The following is a 16,744-nucleotide window of genomic DNA, read 5'->3' on the forward strand; positions in this document are numbered from 1 at the left end:
CCATTTCTATATGAAGTCCACCAAACATGATAACGAACTTGTCCTCTCCATATTCGGGCCACTGCCATTGTATTTGTTTTGCTCGAGCATACAACGGTTGGTCAGCAGCAATGGCAGGTGTCTGCCCTGGGTTCAGGAAAGCCACTGTATCACAGACCTTCTCCATGACATGCTTGATCGTTGCAACAGAGTGAGCCTGGTCTCGCAACAGAGGCATCAGTGCTGAAATGCTCACTTCAAATGGATGGCTCCTTTTCTATGTTGTATGGTGGGCTGACCATGTGATGCAGACTGCATCAGCCACATCCTCAGTGAGGAGCACTTCCTCCAACCAAGAATATTCTTCTTTCAAGTGTAACCAGATTGACTCAGGTGCTGGTAAGGACTGGCTTGCTACTGGAGGAGGATTGGGATTTTTTTCGTAATGTATGCTGGTCGAACATTGGTGAATGCTTCTGGAAGTTCTGGAACTTTCTTCACCTTCATTTCTGCCTCCAATTTGAGTAGCTCACGTTCATCGCCAGCATTTTCAGTGCTTAGATGTTGGAAAATGGACACACTTTTGCCATGGAAGGATGTTTGAGCTGTGGTCGCAGTTGGATTATGATCTATGTTGTCCACTGATGCAGTTGTGAACAACTGCTTTCTCAAGACTGGGGGACAGATGACTCCATCTTCCACATACCGTGCAACAACTGCTTCTCCAAACTGGGCTGAGACTTCTCGGACTCTGTCGTATAATATGCTGAGCCCATTCTCATGGAGCATGTCAATGAGTTGTCTCTTCCTCGTCTTGGCAAACACATACAGGCCAATGTAGACTGCAAAAGGTGTCTCACGGTCCTTGGAAAGCCTGTGGACATCCGTTCCTTCCTTGTACTTGGCAAAGCAGTTGTACTGCAGGAGCTGTGATAAAGAAAGGTCAGATCTCGATGCTCCATGCTGGAGTTGGGACTTGATGTCTGCGCCATGTTCGACCATGCATACAAGTTGCAGAAGTGATGGTGGTACAGCCTGTTATAGGTCTGTGTCGTGAAAAGTGACTTTTGATGGAGCATGTCTCGTCTTATTATCCCAGCAGTTTTCGCTAGATGGATCGCTTCACCGTACTTGGATGCTTGTGTGAAGATTGAGCCTACATCATTCTCAAAAGCCAGCAGAACATCTCGTCCTTGGCGATGAGCTTGCAGCTTGGGGATGTGAAAAAGCAGCTGGTCCTTAAGTCGAGTAGGATGAACATCAGGCGATTCAACACCAAGCTGCTCAAGCCTCTGCTTGTAAAGCATGATCATATCAGCAAGCCTGAAAATGGGTGGATCTGTACTATCACAGGTAGTTTTCATCTCAGGAATGTAGGTGACCAGTTCGGAGAAAGCAATTGGATATGCTTCCTTCCAGTGCTCCTGTGCTTTCTCTTGCTCCTGCGCCTTCAGGTAGTCTCGTTCTCGGTTATACAGTGCCACCAAGCAGGCAGGGTGATATTTCAGTTCTTGTGCTACGACATCTCCTTCACTCAGTTTGGCAAGTTTTCTATCCCTGAGTGTTTTTGCACATTTGTTTATTCTCTTATTCAATTTCATTGTCATTGCTTCTCTAAGCTCACCCCCTTGGGTTTCGCAAAGAAAACATTCTTGTGTTTTAGCTTCTTGGACCTTTCGTGGGATCTTACTTCTACTGCCCTCATCACGAGCACCTGCAGGGATTGATCTTTTTTCAAATCTGTGTAACTTTGTGTTGTTAAATAGAAGCCTGCAACTCTCATGATATCTTGCCTTGTTTTGTCTCAAGGTTTCCTCTATCCCACCACCTTCGTCAAGTCTTGCTGGGTCAAGCTTGATTGGTAGTCCATTGAGTGAGTGAAACAGAGGAATATTCCTTGCCAAGTTCATATACCCATCATCTCCTCTTTTGGCAGGATTGGCCTGGGGGGACTTTAGATCTTCTTTCTTAACCTCCTGACATAGGCAACACTTGGTCCAGACAGTGTTCCATGATTTACCAGTAGAACTCACGTCCATGGCCAGTATGACGTTCAGGGTTGAGGGTTTATCCTTTTACCACCTTGTACATGTATAATGGACACTTTCCTGTATGGGATACAACTAGGTTTATGCATCTGCCCCACACCTAGTCCGATCGTTCATCCAGTGTCATAAGTCCCGTGCGATCTGTACACCATCCAGATAATTAAAACCCCGTTATCCTTGGCTCGGCTCTCCTGCGCTGGCACGTCCTACGGCTGCCTAACTGATCCGGGGTTGATTAGGCAACATTTGGGACACTAGTAAGTTGTTGCAGTATGATGCCAACAATGATGCCAACATACAATTCCTACTTCGCTGACACTGAACCCCATGCTGAGTTTCACAGCAGTGATGTCAACAATGTGCCTTGGTCGTGCCCGACAATCACTCCTTCAAGAAATTCTTACTTGGCGATGAACTGGAAATGTTGATTAAAGGACTGGTAAGTGGCCTGGATTCAATCAGCACATCTGTTTCATCAACTTCGTGCACTTTGGAAATTTGGAGCTAGATGTACTCCATCACACGCAGAGACCTTCTGTGTGCTACCCTCATCTCGTTTAGCCCGCGAGCCAACACAGTTTACCAGGGTGTGGCCGATGCCATGCACTTGCAACTTCTTGGAGCCATAGATGAGAGTTGGGCCAGTGATGAGGACCAGTGCCAGTAGTCCATCCAAGGGATGTGGCTGACTGCTGAAACAAAGGTATTACCTCTAACACTACACCCCTACACCCCATGCATAAGTGCCTACTACTACATACATGTTAAGTCATGCAAACGTATGAAAATCATTAACAAATGTGCAAAATCAGAAAAAGTGTGTGTCAGGGGGCTTTAAAAACAGGAAAATCCACTCCAGCAGGCTTGAAAACATAGGAATCCACACCTAGGTCATGCAAATCGGACAACTACAAATACTTCGAAGCAAAAAGTCAACTTCGGGAGGCTAACTTGGGGGCCATCTTGAAAAATGGCCGCCATCTTGGATTTTCAAATGGCCAATCGGGAAGATTTGATCAGAAAGCCCTGCAGAACAGAAATGCCAAATTTGATGCTTGTATCATAATTTGCACGATTTTTCTACTATCTACTACACTATTATACCTACTGTTTTTTCAAAATATTCTTCCATAGGAGTTTAAAACCCGACTGGATCCTGACGATCATGGAAACTTCACCACAACAACAGTCAATGAGACCACATTGCAGGAATACTTCAATCCAAGCCTCACTTTCATCAACTTTTCATCTTTGCTCATCTTCTCTGGCCTTGTTTCTGCCTTACATCAGAGGTGACTGGTGATATATTTTATTCTTATATGCATCATCATGGTTTCATATCATGGATATTGTTGGTAGTTATGATGTACTCGGTTTAGTTCTGTCAGGGTTGAGGCCATCGAGAGGATAATTAATGGCTGGTTGATTGTGTGTACCTCCCCTCCCTCATAACAGACTTGTTAAAAAAATACTGAATTGTATCTTCTCTTGAGGACACTATCAGAGGAAGTGGAATGCCTGAACTTCAACATTATTCATTTCATGCTATTTAATTTTACTGGTTGTGTTCGTATGGCAGCTTAGCTGCCAGGGTAGCTATCATTTCTTGAAGCGCGACTGTGTCGCTGATGCAGTGCCCCTCTACCAGTGCACACACTGGAACTGGTACTCATTTCGCCGACCTCGGAAGGATGACAGGTTGTCAACCCCTGGTGTATAAATTAATTGGCCGACAGGGCTTGAACTCAGGACCCTAGGATCCCAAGCCGCCACCCTAACCACTGAGCCAACACCAGGCTGAATTTTACTGATTGTGGGCCTGCAGGGTAAAAGGTCCTTCTGATTCAGGGTGCATGGTGTTTATCCATCTGATATGTTTAGTACAAACCTGTGTCTTAATTTGCTTATAATATCAAGCTCTTGAAGTAAGATCAAAACAAGTAGCGGTACATTCAAAGTACACCGGCCCCATGCCAAATAAATAAATAATAAATCCTCCAGTGCGCAACACCGCCAGGACGCCTTTGGTGCCTGGAGATGCCACCTTGCAGCACATGGAGTCGGAATTGGGAGGGAGCGGTGCACAAAAATTCATTGATTAATTGCAGAATTAAAAAAAAAAAATTATAAAGTAATAAATTTCTCAATCAGTTGCCGAATAGCATACCTAAAACAACAAACGTACGCTGCTCATGGTGTACGTCGCTTGCAGAAGGCTTGTGCTTCAATCTGTTTCATCTGAATCTGTAACTTTTTGAAAATTAAGTAGTTAATCGAAAAATGAATCTTCGATGAATTGATTAATCGGTAAATCAAAAATACCCTTTATAGCTTAAAGACTTGGTTACTGCCATGTCAAATATCAGCTTCCGAGCTCAAAAGGTGCCTTGGATATTGCCAGGATGAGGAATAAAATATGCAAGTGATTAATAAATTTGCAATAATTAAATAATTAATCAATGAATTGATTAATCAAAATATAAAAAATAACATTTTTGCCAAAGCACATCTTCACTTTTGTCCTCAAATTAATTAAAGCTTCCGTGCTCAAAGGATGGCTGAGATATCACCCAGACAAACAAGAAACAAAATAATTAATTGATTCATTGATGAATCAATAAGTCAACAACACTCTTGCTAGCCAAATTACTTGGATCCTGTCATGGTGAAATATCATCTCCCAGGCTCAAAATGTGCCTGAGATATTGCCAGGATGAGAAATAAAATTAATACATAATTAATAAATCGATAATAATTAAGTAATTAATCAAGTAATTGATTAATACAATTTTTTTTTTTTTTTTTTGCCCAAGCACATCTTCACATTTTCCCCCAAATTTTGGCTTCGTAACTCAAAGGATGGCTGAGATATGACCCGGACAAACAAGAAACAAAATAATTAATTGATCAATCAATAAATCAAAAACACCGTTTATAGCAAAATCACCTGGTCACTGTCTTTTCTAAATATCAGCTTCCTATCTTAAAAGGTGCCTGAGATATTGCCAGGATGAAAAAGAAAATAATTTTGGTAATTAATGAATCGATAATAATCAAGTAATTAATCAAATTAAATGATTAATCAAAAAAATTTCTTTTTGCCAAAGCACATCTCCACTTTTGCCTCAAATTGAAGCTTCCTCGCTCAAAGGAGGGCTGAGATGTCATCCAGAAAAACAAACAAACGAACAAACAAGAAAACAAGTAGCGGTACATTCAAAGTTCACCGCCTCCATGCCAAATAAACAGATAATAATCATTCAGTGTGCGACATAGCCAGTGCACCTTCGGCGCCACCCAATGCCGCCTTGCAGCACATTGATAAATCACTTGGTCACTGTCTAGTCCAAATATCAGCTTACTAGCTAGCTCAAAAGGTGCCTGAGATATTGCCGGGATTAGAAATAAAATAAATAAGTTATGAATAAATCAATAATAATTAAGTGATTCATCAAATAATTGATTAATCAAAAAATAAAAAAATAAAATATTTGCCAAAGCACATCTTCACTTTTGTCCCCAAATTTCAGCTTCCGAGCTCAAGGGAGGGCTGAGGTATCGCTTGGATAAACAAACAAACGAATGAACAGAGTGAAAACTGAGTACTTCCTTCCTTCGGCACCCGGCGATGATATCATGCATCGCCTGGATATGGAAATGGGAAGGAGTGGTGTATAATGAAATGAAATGACTGATTATCATTCAAAACACCTCACTGCACTGGAAAACGTGGGGACAAGAATACTGAACTGCAAATGGAGAGGACTTGTAATACCTTCCCCTCTTGGAGGTGGCTCTACACAATGCACATTTACAGAGAGAATTTGTGTCCTGCCCTCCCACCGAGCTCTATAACACCACTAGAGAGTCCACCAGCTTCCCTGCACGTTACTGATTTATCCTCACCAGCCAGCCAGCCTGCTATCATGTTTAGTCCTTTTTGCCCAGACTCCCATAAGAGAATGAATAGGAACATGCGATATAGAATTGGATTTGAAGGTATTCCAAAGACATTTGACCAATCTCAACAAATGACAAATATACTTTAGGAGCAACTCAACAAAACGAATAGTCTTCAATTATATATATTCCAAAATAAGCCTTTATTATCCATAAAATGCATTCATCAATGATAAAGACATAGCACGTTTACAAGTCCTACTATACACTGCGGTCTGTTAGAGGCTCTCAGGGTCTCAGATCATACAATATTATCATGAGGAAGTCGTAATCTCGATATAATCACAATCTCAAAATAGAACCAACTCGGCTAACAGACTCATGTTTACTAATTCGGCATAAAGAAATATTTACTGATAACGGAAGTGAATCAATTTTGTATATTTTCGTCGGACGCGATCTCCAGGCAGTAAGTATTTCGTTATACAACTTGGCCGCGTGATGAAAGCTAATGCAGAAATGCTATTTCTTTTTAAAATCGAAACATGCGGTTTTAACTCTTAACGGGTTAACCGAAACGGATGACCATAGCGTCCCATGCACGACAATTTATAGCAGATAGATGGACACATGATGTCAATTCCGCGGAAGAGTACATATTGCACCCCTAAAAGGTGCGGTTTCATCAATATTCCGGTAATCCCCTCGACTCCCAATGAAGTACTTCCTTTCAAAATTGGTAATTTCGTGGATTTGCGGAAACCTCCGCGACAAAAAGCCGTCTCGACCCAAGCCTTCTAGGAACACATAAACAAACCATCCCAGGGCTGATCATGTGGGCCGGCGGTGTCCTAGTTCTGTAAATTAGTGATAACACATTCAAGGAGCCTCTATAAAGAAGGCTTGTGCTTTTGAAAGTATGGAACCCTTTACGGAATTAGTGTGAAAAGCGCAGTTAAAGGATTAAAACCAGTCAATTCCCACTCACTGCTGTGGATAAAAGGACTAAACATGGATGCTGAGCAGACTCCGCGGACAATCACAAGCTGCCGATGACCTCGAGTGGTGTTATCGAGCTCGGTGTGCCCTCCCCACAAGACCACCAGTAAAGATAAAAAAACCCTATATATTAATTGGGGTCACACTGATCCTATTTAGCAAGTTACATTACTGCCGTTACTTTCTGTCTTATACCGTCTCCTCTCCAGCCTCGCCCCCTCCCCCCTTGCTCTCTCTGCGATTTGTCCCCACCACATTTCCACAGGGCGCTCAAGGTCCGCCAGCAACCCCCTTCTGGTAAAACTACAAAAATCACGAATTACTGCTCACCTTCACTCTTTCATTCCTCTTTTTTTCCCGCCTTTGGAATAAACTCCTTCACTCTGTTCAATCCTATTCTTCCCTCCAGGCCTTCAAAACAGCTGTTCACCACCACCTCTTATCGTCCCCTATCCAAATCCTCAATCTTTTCTGCCCCCGTTAATCCACCCCAAACCCACCTACTTCAAATTCCCTGCTTTCCTTCCTGAAAGTCCCTGTAATGTCCATCTTGTATACCCATGTTCCCCGCCCATCCCTCTCCCTTCCACAGATCTCCTAATGTCTCTGTTCCCCACTGTTTTGTCCTTCCCACTCCCTCCCCTCTTGTCTCATGCCCCCTTGCTGTGCGTTGTGTGTTAACTCTCACACGAGCCTCGACAAGGTATATAAAAAAAACAAAAAAAAAACCAGTCTGGATGTAATCAGCCCAGAACTGTAGGAGGAGTAGCATGACACACACACACACACACACACACACACACACACACACACACACACACACACACACACACACACACACACACACACACACACACACACACACACACACACACACACACACACACACACACACACACACACACACACACACACACACACTCCACGTCCTTGAATTATAGGAAGGGTTTAATTATCTCCTCTTGAACGATCTGCAAATAGACAAAAAAGAACAAAGTATGTAGATTCATTATTTACCTCCTCTTGTTCACCACCCATACCAATGAGCGATTTGCAACAACAACAAAAACAATCAAGCAAAGAATGTAGATTCTCTCGTTCAGTGCCTATGCTAATGAATGATTTGATAAAAAATAGATTCATTCATTGCCTCCTCTTGTTCACCTCCTTTGCTACCCGGAACTTTGACGCAGGAGTAGGCCAGACTTAGAGCGGAATCTACAAACATCGAAATTCAAAACATCTGCCATTGTGTAAATCAAAAGGCATCTGTTGCATCCAGTAATGATTCTCCTGGGAAATGTAAATAGTTTAATCAGAGCTTTTATTTGCAAGTCACCACAGCACTGCCTTTTTACCTCAAATGCCATCTCTCTCCAAGCACTGCCCACACAGACAAAACCAACCGCCATTTCTGTTTCCGATGTCACTGCCTTTTTCAAAAATATGTAAATTAAAAATATAACATTACTGCCATTAAATTAAAAACCTTGCAAAACATGCAAAATGGAATGCAAAACATCCCACGCTTTGTAATTCAAAACACTTCACTGCATTGGAAAACATGGGAACTGACTGCACTGTAGATCATGGAGACTTGCAATACCCTCCCCCACTTGCAGGCTGTGCTGCACAATACACAATACACTCTCGCATAAATAATTTGCTTTGCCCCACCCCCCAAAAGACCACTGGCAAAGATAAAAACATGCCAAAACATTAATTGGGATAATGCTGATCTGATGTGGCAAGTCTGGATGTAATTGGCCCAGAACTGGAGCAGTAGCCTGACAAACAAACACAAAAACACACAAACACCTGCCCATGAATTGTCATAAGGATACCGCCCAGAGACAAACGCCATCTGGACACATCTGGAGATGAACAACGTCTGGAGACAAACACTGCCAGGACGCATCCGGAGACTCACACCGCCCTGACACCTTTGGAGCCAAGCCATCCGGACCTTACCACTGCATGGACATGTCCAGAGACAAACTCCCATCCAGACATAAACACCACCAGACACGTCCAGAGACAAACTCCCATCTGGACACATCCAGAGATAAATACCATCCGGACACGTCTGGAGACAAAAACTGCCCAGACGCGTAAGGAGAGAATGGCCGTCCTGACATAATCACTGTCCGGATACATATAATACAGTCCCGAGCCATTAGACCTGCAGGAATTTTTGAGGTGGACTCGTTTTCTCAAAGCAAATAGACAGAAAGGGGTGAAAATATAACCTTCACCTTCAGTGGTGGAAGTAATATATAGGTGCAAAAGCAGAACTCTTAACTACAGACCAATTAGTTTACTTACAATCACCAGCAAGGTCATGGAATCCATCATCGCAGTTGACATAAAATAATTCCTCTTCTCCAACAGCCTCGTCTCAGATCATCAATTTGGATTCATATCTGGTCCCTCTACCTTGGATATGCTTTCTCTACTCTCCCAACAATGGATGGAGGCCCTCGATATTTCACATGGGATTAGGGCCGTCTCTCTGGACATATCTCGAGCTTTTGATGCAGTCAGGCATCCTTCCCTGTTCTCCAAACTGTCTGCAAATGAAATCCAATGTCAACTCCACTCTTGGTTTACTGACTTCCTCCACTCTCATAGCCAATGTGTGGCTCTCAACGGAACCCTTTTTTTCTACTCTCCCAGTCAAGGCTGGAGTACCACATGACAGTATTATTGGCCCCATCTTATTCCTAATCTTCATCAATGATCTCTCTGAATCTCTGTAATATCCTCTTTACCTCGTTGTTGATGACTTCACTCTCTCTCTCTCTCTCTGCTGTGACATCTCTCATCCTTCTGATAGAAACGCAGCAGCCTCTTCCCTCTCCTCAGACCTTGACAAAAATCACAAACTGGTTAAACACTTGGAATATGTCTTTCAATCATGAGAAATTCCTCTCTCTCTTTCTCTCTCTCTCTCGCTCTCTCTCGCTCTCTCTCTCGCTCTCTCTCGCTCTCTCTCGCTCTCTCTCGCTCTCTCTCGCTCTCTCTCGCTCTCTCTCGCTCTCTCGCTCTCTCTCGCTCTCTCGCTCTCTCTCGCTCTCTCGCTCTCTCTCTCGACCGGACTGCAAATCCCTTCTATCTACTTTCTCAACAACCATCTTGAAGAGGTTCAGTCACTCACACTCTTGGGTCTCACTTTCAGTCATGATCTCTCTTTGGCAAGCTAAATTTCAAAATTGACCTACAAAGTCAGATGCCGACTGGGCATCCTCCGTCATGCAAAATCTTTCCTTGGCACACCTACGCTCCCATCCACCTACAAGGCTTTCATCCGCAGCTCGATGAAGTACTGCTCTCCCCTCTGGGCTCACTCCTCTGCCTCACAGCTTGCTCTGCTCAATACCATGGAAACAAAGGCCTTCAAGATCAATGGAATATCTCAGGATGAAGCTGAGTCTCTGGGCCTCTCACTTTTCCATCGCCGACAGGTTGGTTGTCTCTCTGTCTTCTTCCACCTCATTTCTGGACTTGCACCCTCTGCCCTCTGCCCTTGCACTTGCACCCTACATTGCTTTGTACCCACCAGGTATCTACAGGACACACGCGGTCCACCAGCAACCCCCTCCGAGTGAAACTGCCTAAATCCAGAACCACTGCTCACCTCCGCTCATTTATTTCTCTTTTTTTCTCTCGCCTGTGGAATCACCTCCTATGCTCTATTCAATCTCATTCTTTCCTCCAGGTGTTCAAGACAGCTTGCTGTTCACCACCATCTCAAGTCATCCCCCATCCAAAATCATGATCTTTTCTACACCTGTTAAACTACCTCCACTACACTACACCTATAAATCACACTGTGAACACTGGATATATTGACGTCCTCACGAACCCTCACTTTAGAAACTTCACGTGGAGTGCGGGGTTGGCTAGTTACCTTAATTACAGCATGACCTTAAAATAGGTTCAAAGTCAAAAACATTCGGTAAATCCCACCTACTTTCCAGTCACATTATTGATGCAAAATTTGATTCCAAAAGTCCCAGCCGGCTCAGAGATAGAGTTTGGAAATGTGGAGGGTTGAGAGTGCCGGAAGAAAAAATACTATTTTGTAAATGGTTGTTTCGTACTCCTGGGAGTCTAAGAAACCCTGTTACCATTAACAATTGGGGGCACCAATTGTCGAAACAAACCATTCAACAGCAATAAGCCTTCTGTTATGCTGTAGGGGGAGGTGTAAATATTTGGGTTATAATGAAAAAGGTTTTTCTTGTCAAAATGCCTTGTTATCGGCATTCATCTTTTTGACAAAAAATGCCATGAGCTGTTGTCACAATGTGTTTCAGGATCTCTGAACGCATCAGGATCATTGGCTGTTTGGTTGTCATTTCGTTGCTTCTTGGTTTGGTGACGGTGCTCATTTTCATACCTGCACTGGACAAAATGCCACACATCTTCTTTGGCATCACCTTGGTGACCAATTTCCAACTTGCTGGTCAGGATAATACTTAATTTTTGATAAGAACAAGTGAAATTTGAATTATGTGTTTTGGCTGACCTTGTACTTCAGTGTATTAATGAGAATGTGATGTTCAGAAAATTAATGATGTTGCCATAAGACTTGCTTTGAGTGTTCTACTGAATGTCCAATGTAAAATAATCGTATGCTCATGAAATTGATAGCGACAGGAAATCGTTTGGTGTTACAGTCCATGCAATTTATGTTTTTGACTAAAAGCAATACTTGTGGTGGTATTCAAAGTGGATCTTCAATAAGTGATTAATGTACTTTTTGGAGATATCGTCGAGGCTCATGGAAGAGCTGGTACACTGAACAGATCAAGACGTAATTGACAATAGATGACATAAACCAAGATTCACAAACAGAGCAGTGGAGATGCAAGCAAATGGAGCAGTCGAGTGAGTGGGGAAACACCAACAGCAGAGTTGAAGGTCAAGATAGAGAGAGACTTACACAAACAGCAGGTATGGGGAGGAGACTTCAAAATGGACACAGAAGGAAACTTCAAGGAGGGAAAACTGGAAATCTGGAAGGAGGAGGGATTGGGTGGGGGAAAGGGGATAGAAAAGATCATGGTTTTGAATTAGGGACATCTGTCTTGAAGATGGTGGTGAACAACTGTCTTGAAGACCTGGAGGGAAGAATGATATTGAAGAAAATGTGGAAGTTTGTTCCAAAGAGGAACAAATGAATGGAGGTGAGCAGTGATCCTGTATTTAGGTAGTTTCACCAGAAGAGGGTTGACAGTGGACCGTATGATCCCTCCAGAAACCTGACGGGGGGGGGGGGGGGGAGAAAGCACAGAAGGAGCAGAGAGTGCACAACCAGAAAGGAGGTGGGAGAAGACAGAGTGACCATCGACCTTCCTGCGATGGTGAAGCGAGAGGCCCTGTTAGACTCTGCTTTATTTCGGGAGATTCCAATGATCTTGAAGGCTTTGGTTTCCACGGTGTCAAGCTGAGCAAGGTGTGAGGCTGCTGCTGCATGTGCAAGATGTGAGGCTGCAAGCTGTGGATGAAGGCCTTGTCGGTGGATCAGAGTTCAGGTGTGCCAAGGAAGGACTTTGTACGGTGGAGGATGCCCAGTCGGTGGCTGGCTTTGAAGGTCAACTTTAAAATGTGGTTTGCCAAGGAAAGATCATGGCTGATCGTGAGACCCAGGAGTTTGAATGACTGGACTTCCTCAAGAAGATTTTAAAGAAAGTCGATGGGGGAAGGGGGTTGGTGAGTGGGAGTATTGGTTTCCAGATGGTCCTTTCAGAGAGATAGTGAGAGTGTAAGATTTATTTGTCAGGATTGAAACACATATTCCAAGTGTTTGACCAGCTTGTGATTTTGTCAGGGAGGGAAGAGGCTGCAGCCTGCCTGTCTGAAGGATGAGGGATGTCATGGCATCGGGTGGAGTCATCAGCAAATCGTTTACCGCTGGCAAGATCAAAGGCAGCTGTCTGGTTAGCTCATCAGGACTTTAGTCAAGTGAGCTGATGCGATCGAGCAGTGTCCATATGTGAGTGAGTGAGTGAGTCACTTAGTCAGTCAGTCAGTCCGTAAATAGTTCAGTCATTATCGCTCGAACCAAACACAAGGTTTTGGTGAAACTTGGGCACAAGCTTTATATTTGATGCCTAATGAAGGTTTTTTTTGACCGCATCAAAATCTGCGCTCATGAAGGTTTTTGTGGTTCTTTTTGACACCCCCCCCTCTCCTAAAATATAAGTTATTTGCTGTTTTCTCTGAAACTACACACATGATTTTGATGAAACTTGATCACGACTTTCATCGCCCATGACGTACCAAAGTGTATCGACCACTTCAAAATCTGCGCTCATTAAGGGTCATAGGAGGTGGGGTGGGGGGGGGTTGTTGACCCCCCCCCCCCCACAAATAGGTATTTGCTCTCTTCTCTGAAACTACACATGCAATTTCATTGAAACTTGACCACAACCTTCATCACCCTTGATGTACCAAACATTTTTCACAGCATTAAAAAAAAAATCAGGGTCTCAGAGGGTCGGCGGGGGATTTGAGTGACTGATGCTCCTGATCCAGGTGAGCTTCAGGACATGTGGTCCTGTTTTTTTTCTTATATCGTTTTGTTGTGAATTCCAAAGGCACCATCAGTTTTTCTGTTCATGGCAAATTCAGCCTTGGCTGGTCGTTGCGACCCGACGGAATTTTAAAACGGTCCATAATTCCTTTACCCAGTACATTATACTGTCACCGACATTTCAATTAACTTTCACCCACAGCACAATTGCATGCTGTACTGATCCATAACAACTCCCATACCCTACACTTTTCAAACATTCTCCAGTCATTCCAAATTCAGCCGGTGCAAGAAAAGGGAGAAGGAACAATGTACCCCAATACTGTTACGAATCTGGAACCCATCACACACAACAGCCAGAGTCCTTATAGGTCAGTTATATCGGTAAGTATGTGTTTCTACTTAGGGTTCCGTCCCTTGTCTAATGGGTAATTAAGTGTACGTGCAATGCAAAGTTATTTTATTGTCAGGTCTTTAAATCCTTAAGGCCCGGTCACACCTTGACGTTTTAGCCAGCGATGGCAACGTATTAAAATGTATGTAAAACGCTGGCTGACGTTGAACTTTTGATGTTTTTTTTTTTAGGATTCGGACGTATTCATAACGAGTTGGTTGTATGCATAACATATTAGTAATGGACACAGAACGTTTCGTTGTGTTATAGATAACTTATACCAACGAATGCTGAACCTGTTGTTGGCCTACACAACCGATGCCCAACGATAGTCTAACTTCGGCATAGCGCGTTGCATGCATCGCCGACGATGTCGTGACGTAGCCTATTAAAAGGCTGACGCACAACGATTCGAATCATAACTGCCGTAGAAATGGAAGTGACAACATCGCGGTCACACCTTGGCGATCTTGCCAGCGTATGCCGACCTAAGACAAATGTGTCTAAAACGTTGGGGGCACGTCAAATATGGTACGAGTAAGTTTGGTATACGTGAGTACAACGCTAAAGTACGCTATCATACGTCATAGTAAGTAGAGTACGTCAAGAAATTTTAAACATGTTCAAAATTTTACGACGTACTTAGCGTATGACACACATTCCGCATGCGATGGGGATAAGTTTTACACACGATATGTGGACGCTTACACACGTCCACAAAGGCTACTTGTAAGCTACTAATAAGTCAAAACACGTCGCGGTAATGTCTTTTTTACGCGAAACTTATTTCTAACTTATGTTTGACGTGCTTTGAACCAATTATTTACGTAGTCCCAACACACATCGACGTATGTAGACGTATTCCAATGACGTCTTCCGGTCGACAAAAAAAAAAAATGAATGTGTTTGTAGCTTACAACTGCCATACAAAGACGTGTTCCCAGCGGTTTTGGGAATTGGTATATAAAAATGCTGTTCATAAAAGGGGAACCCAACAGTGTTTTCGAGTCCTTTTTGAGTCGATGTCCATGTCAGCAGTAACAGTATCAGTATCAGTATCAGTATTAGTATTAGTATGAGTATTAGTAGTAGTTTGTTCATGTTGGCAGTAGTAGGTGAGTGTGAGGGGGAGGGTGTGGGTTATGATGGATCGTCCTTGCGTCCATATCATGCGGCAGTTTATCTTTGCCGGTGACGTAGGGTTTGCCATTCATCGGCTGCCACTCAACGATTTAAATGGCTGCATCTCCACTATTGAAAGTAAACGCTTGCGCTCAACAATTGGATTTCTTTTACACTCAACGACTTTTAAACGGTACCACTCAGCTATTTTCATTGTTGACAATGAACGATTTAAATTGCTGTCACTCGCCTTTGTTTTTTGACACTGGCGCTCGGAAATTTTAATCGTTTCTATTGAACGTGTTAAATCGCTCAAACCCCACTATTGAAAGTAGACGCTTGCGCTCAACAATTGGATTTTTTTTACACTCAACGACTTTTAAACGGTACCACTCTGCTATTTTCATTGTTTACAATGAACGATTTAAATTGCTGTCACTCGCCTTTGTTTTTTGACGCTGGGGTTTGGAAATTTGAAGCGTTTCTTCTGAACGTGTTAAAACGCTCAAACTCGACTATTTTAAATAGACGCTGCCGATGGACAATTGAAATCATAGCCAAGCTAGACATCGAAGTGTGAACATCCTCGTCATGCCCAAGAAAAGTTTGAAGAATGCTGCAAATAAGTGTCCTGGCCGTGGACGCTGACGCAAGGACGATCCATTATACCGACGTCTTTCAGCCTATGAGTAACTTAAAAGTAACGTCTGTCGATGTGTGGCAACGATCGCGTAACGTGCCAACAACACGTTAATCATAGGTTAAAAATAAGTTTCGGGTACGCTAAACATAACCTCGGTGTGTCTCAACTTATGATTAACTTACAAGTAGCATGTGTTGACGTCTGTCAACGATCGCAGACCGTGCATACAACTTGTGGCCAGCGTAGCGGAACGTGTGAGTCATACGCCGGCATACGTCGTGAAATTTCAAGCATGAAAAAATTTGAGGACAACCGAAAAGTACAACGTTTAAAGCCAACGTACAACGACGTATGGCAGTGTTTTTCAGCGTGCTCTCAATGTTATCAAAACTTACCCATAACGTATTCAACGTGTGCCAGCGTTTTAGAAAAAAATTCAAAAATCGGCATACGTTGGCTAAAACGTCAAGGTGTGACCGGGCCTTTAGATCCGACAAATCAACCACCCTGCCACTGAACTAACGCTTTATAGCGCGTTCCCGTTCACAACTCTTCCACTGAACTAGCGCTTTACAGCGTGTTCCCGTTCACAACTCCTCCACTGAACTAGCGTTTTACAGCGCGCTCCCATTCATGGCTCCTCCACTGAACTAGCACTTTACCAGGCTCCTCTTGCTGTCCAATCAGGAGCGAACAGTGCATCAACACACCTGATCCCTGTCCAATCAAGCGCGCACAGAGCGTCCGACACCGAGGCTCTGCCCCGCTCTGGGATCGGATAAAAAGACCAGGCTCCCTTTGGAGTAGTCGGGTTCGGGTTCGTGTTCATGTTTGTGTTGGTGTCGGAGCCTGGTTGTGTGTCGGAGTCTGAGGAGAATCACTTGCTTCACCTGCCTCGCCGCCTCCTCGCTTGTTTTTGTCATCCGGATCGTGCTGGCGTCTGCCGCTCCACTCCTGGTGCCTTCGTCCTTGATGCCACGTGAAACCTGCGGGTTTGAGTCCCGCCACTGAGCCAGATCGTCGAAGACCGCACGAGGCGGACAGGTCCAAGCACAGGCTTTGGTCTCCAGCTCACCTTTCCTCGAGCTGGAAGCCTTCAATAAAGACCCGACGGGGTC

At 43.7% G+C, this 16,744-nt stretch overlaps 1 protein-coding gene and 1 pseudogene across 1 annotated transcript in view; one reads left to right on the top strand and one right to left on the bottom strand.

Moving 5' to 3' along the window:
* LOC147035681 (equilibrative nucleoside transporter 1-like) overlaps positions 1-16,744 on the top strand; it is a 261,512-nt gene that overhangs the window by 100,272 nt on the left and 144,496 nt on the right. Inside the window, exons 5-6 of the mRNA XM_085846616.1 lie at positions 3,162-3,319; positions 11,246-11,394. Coding sequence (XP_085702742.1) covers positions 3,162-3,319; positions 11,246-11,394 — 307 coding nt within the window. The remainder of the gene's footprint in view (positions 1-3,161; positions 3,320-11,245; positions 11,395-16,744) is intronic.
* LOC147035682 (uncharacterized) lies at positions 257-2,515 on the bottom strand (annotated as a pseudogene).

Source organism: Eptatretus burgeri, chromosome 1 (assembly GCF_056783735.1).
Source record: "Eptatretus burgeri isolate ZD-2024b chromosome 1, Ebu_testis_v1, whole genome shotgun sequence".
Lineage (NCBI taxonomy): Eukaryota > Metazoa > Chordata > Myxini > Myxiniformes > Myxinidae > Eptatretus > Eptatretus burgeri.